The sequence below is a fragment of the Arachis duranensis genome, unplaced genomic scaffold (genome assembly GCF_000817695.3).
Source record: "Arachis duranensis cultivar V14167 unplaced genomic scaffold, aradu.V14167.gnm2.J7QH unplaced_Scaffold_165934, whole genome shotgun sequence".
Lineage (NCBI taxonomy): Eukaryota > Viridiplantae > Streptophyta > Magnoliopsida > Fabales > Fabaceae > Arachis > Arachis duranensis.
The window spans coordinates 2,965,592-2,969,498 of record NW_026264258.1 but is presented as its reverse complement, the minus strand read 5'-3'; the positions used below and the strand labels follow the sequence as shown (position 1 = coordinate 2,969,498).

The 3,907-nt window shown below is 34.5% G+C and overlaps 2 protein-coding genes across 3 annotated transcripts in view; both read right to left on the bottom strand.

The window, feature by feature from the left end:
- Positions 1 to 795: 795 nt before the first annotated feature.
- LOC127743986 (uncharacterized) lies at positions 796 to 3,362 on the bottom strand. Of its 2 annotated transcripts, none has more exons than XM_052256259.1 (2): positions 3,033 to 3,362; positions 796 to 2,535 (listed from the first exon to the last, which is right to left on the bottom strand). In XM_052256259.1, exon 2 carries the CDS (start codon positions 2,407 to 2,409, stop codon positions 988 to 990), a length of 1,422 nt encoding a protein of 473 aa, XP_052112219.1. In that variant the 5' UTR covers positions 2,410 to 2,535; positions 3,033 to 3,362; the 3' UTR covers positions 796 to 987. The 2 variants fall into 2 exon arrangements, with proteins under 2 accessions (XP_052112219.1, XP_052112218.1); XM_052256258.1 differs by having other exon boundaries at positions 796 to 2,499.
- A 115-nt stretch (positions 3,363 to 3,477) lies between these two features.
- LOC107478943 (uncharacterized) overlaps positions 3,478 to 3,907 on the bottom strand; it is a 3,866-nt gene continuing 3,436 nt past the window's right edge. Inside the window, exon 5 of the mRNA XM_016099102.3 lies at positions 3,478 to 3,847. Within this exon, the coding sequence (XP_015954588.1) occupies positions 3,569 to 3,847 (279 nt within the window). The 3' untranslated portion in view covers positions 3,478 to 3,568. The remainder of the gene's footprint in view (positions 3,848 to 3,907) is intronic.

Sequence of the window (3,907 nt, the reverse complement as noted above, 5' to 3'; positions counted from 1 at the left end):
AATTTGCTAATCTTACACCACAAGATATATAATATGATGTTACGTATAACTTAAAAGTTCTTATAATTGAGATATAAAGCAAGGCATCTAGGTCCATTTCAACAAATCAAAGTAACAATAATTAATATGTGTGTGATTATCTATGAACAATGGAAAGCTAAACAGCATACAAGTGTTAAGATGCATGTGAGTTAGAGTAAAATTTGTGTCAAGAGAAACCCTTTTTTATGTGTGTGATTCAGTCACATATAAAGAATAAAAGCAGGTAGAGGCCAAGGCACATGCCTGTGAATGATAGACAAAGGTTAGACATGGAAATTAAAATACTCTTGAGGCTCAAGTTTCATAGAATGTTAATTGAAAATTATGAGGATGAGGATTCTTAGTTACTCTCTACCTTTGGATTATGTGGGCAGAAAGAATGAAACATTCTTAGTCACACCATGAAATATCTCTCTATTATGGGTGTTTTTTTTTAGTGTTCTTTTAAAGGTTTTTTTTTTGGTCATGTGATATAAAATTGAAGAATTTTTAAAATTTTTTACGGTATCTTTCGGTCTAACAAACTAAAATGATTGTTTCAGTCACTTTAAATCCGAAAAATTCCGTTGCACTTCAATGTACTCCAACCCAAAAATTAAAAAGAAACCTAGTTTTATTAAAATACATATTAATATTATCTTGACTCAATGATAATCTCTTAAGAGATTATTTTCAGCATTAATCCAATTATCCTCTGTTCCAAGGTCTTGAAATCCTTGCTCAAAGATGTGATTATTTTACACTGGATAACAATTTAAAGCACAAGTAAACCCCCAACATCAATGAAGATATGAATAAAATGTGTCATTACAAGTTTATGTCCCTAGATCGAGTATTATGAGTTTGAGCTTTACAATTAAACTTTTGAAATGTTTACATAAAAACAATTCAAGAAGTTACAAATTTTCAATTAGTACTGCAGTGCAGAAACTGGATGGTAAGACATCATATCTTGCTTATGGAATTTATCCATGATTCTGGAATCACTGATTTCAATTGCATGAGAAATGAATCGCAATGATCCGAAACAGGAGAAATCTGAGGCGATACAGCAGCAATAAGAACGAAATTTTCACCATTTCTTACATCTATCTTGTGCAGTTCACAGAAAACTTCATGCAAATGGTTTTCCAGGGACTCATAGAAAGACTTGCTCAGAGGAATGACATTAATAACAAGAATTCCGTTTTCGGACAGAATTGATTTAGCAGCAAGAAGAACATCCCTTCTAACAAATTCCAACGGCGGCGAACTAGTGCCGTTTCGTATGTCTCTTGAATCTAAATCTACCATAACAACATCAAAATTATGGCTGATCTTGGCATCTAAAAAGTGATCAAAATCATTATGCTCAGAACTAGCAAAAGAACTACCATTGTACATCTTTTTGTGGTCTGCAATCTTCTTCGTAAATTCAATTCCATCTCCGATAACAACTCGAATGGATTCATCAGCTTCCAATCCAAAATAGTGCTTTGCCACACTCAAAACTTCGCCATCGTTCTCCACACCTGTGACCTCAAAACCCAATTGAGTTGTCAAGAAAGTAAGCAAAGCTCCACCTCCAACCCCAAGGCATAAAGCTTTTGGTTTAAACCCATCTTGAATTTGCCTTGCAATGTTTTCGCTGATCAACGAAAGACTAGCCACCATTGGGGCCAAGTAAGGATGCACCAAAACCCGATGATCAAGCATAAACTCCACATCTTTGATGCTTACACCATCACAACTATGATCTGTTTCTGGAACTATATGAATCTCTGTTTGAATCAAATTAGGCATCCTCTTAAACCTCAACCGCCTTCGAAACTCTCTTTTAAGGCTACTATGATGAACACCATTCTCACTTTCCATTTCAATTTCAACATCTTCAACCAACATCTCACCAACAAGATATCCAACGCATCGATGAATTACTACACTAGAAATTAAATTGTCTTCATAATTCAAAAGGGCTATCTCAGGGATACCATTCTTGAACAGAGATCTAGGAGACAAAGCCAAGAGAAGAGGCTTAGACCACACCTCGAATCCCTGCTGATGCAATGAACATTCTAATGGACGATGATAAATATTCGATGTACAATCACCCTCCTTGGGTTGGTTTCCTACCAAAATTAAACGAGATATTCCCTGAGAACTATACAGAAGCTGAGAATGACCTGATTTGGTAGAGAAGATCCAATCCGCTTCACGGCCATCCGGAACTAACATGCCACCAACTTGAGGGCTGTCATCAGCAGGTTGGATATGCGAGTCAAGCACAGCAACTCGGAGCAGCGAATCTGAACAAGATGGATTCGGTATAGTGAAGCAGATAAAGCGAGAAGGATGAATGCTTTCGAATGCTCCTGCTTCAAGGGCCATCACTATAAACTCATCTAAAACAATTGATTTTAACCATAATTATCTCTTACATCATTGCTACTCATAACATCACCACACCTAAACTTGCACCTGCTCAATATATTGGAATCAACGAAACAAATACACCTTGAGAACGTAAAGGAAAATACAAAAATAGGGTAAGTACAAATGAAGCCATAAGGATGGATAATTAAACATAAAACAGAAAGCAAGTATCAAGCAAAATGTTAAATCAAACAAAAAACAGCTAGATGCAAGTTATTGCAGTGACAAGGATTTTAAAAACAAAACCACAGATACACTCATATGAACAAAGCAGATACAAATATGCAAGTACTGTACTTAATTCATGCAATGGCCAGAAGCTACTATTTTCTTTTTCATGATTATGATACTCATGTATCCATCAAAAGCTAGAAATCGAAAATGAAAATGAAAATACAAAATCAAATCATTCATTCCATTCAATAGGTGTCTCTAATTTCTTTCGGGCATTTCATCAAACACCTGGTATGCAACTGTGCAAGTAACCATAACAAAAACTAAACTAAAAGAGAGACTCAATTCTCAATTAAAAATTAAAAAAATTAAATTTAAAAATAAAAAAGACATAGATTAGCTACCGTAGTGAGAGGTGATTCTTAAACAGTGATGAGGTCTGTAGCATAAGCTTGCTACGATCCTAAGACTACTTGTTTTTCTTTTTTGGTGATACTGGAATCCTAAGACTTGAATACTATACGTGGTTGTTATTTTATTTTTGGTTGCCCAAAACCTTAGTCCGACTAATGATTAATCTGTCGTGAATCGGATTTCCATTTGAGAATCTATCATTGGCTATGATTGTTGCATACACAAGATGAAATTTAGACCTCAATACTTATTTAAGTAGACGAGTGACTCAACCAACTCAAGTTAGTTATTTTATTTTATTTTTTTACTGAGAGGAGTAGTTTTTTTATATATTGGGCTTATAGGATACACTTTACTTGGGATTAAAGCCCAATAAGGGCCCAAAATAAATCAGTTTGATTTTAAAAAACATGTCGAAAAAAAATTATTCACAACTAAGTACAACAAATATGCATTAATCATTGAGTTATTACATTGTTTTTAAAAGTAAAAAGAAAAAAAAATGGTGATAGTGACATGATGTTAATTAGATATGCCTCCAAGGTCTTTCAGCTAGTCTCACACAATCACTATGCCTATAACAATGAAGAAGATGGTCAATGGTCAACCCTGCAGCTTGCATGAAAGAGTGAACAATAACTGGGCCCACAAACCTAAACCCACGTTTGACCAAGTCCTTACTAAGGGCCTCAGATTTTGGGCTTCTCAATGGCACATTTCTTGGGTACCTGTATCTGTTTATTATTGGTTTGTGGTTCACATACCCCCATATGTAGCTACTGAATGATCCAAATTCTCTCACAATCTGTCCACAAATAATAATAATAATAATAATAATAATAATAATAATAATAATAATAATAAT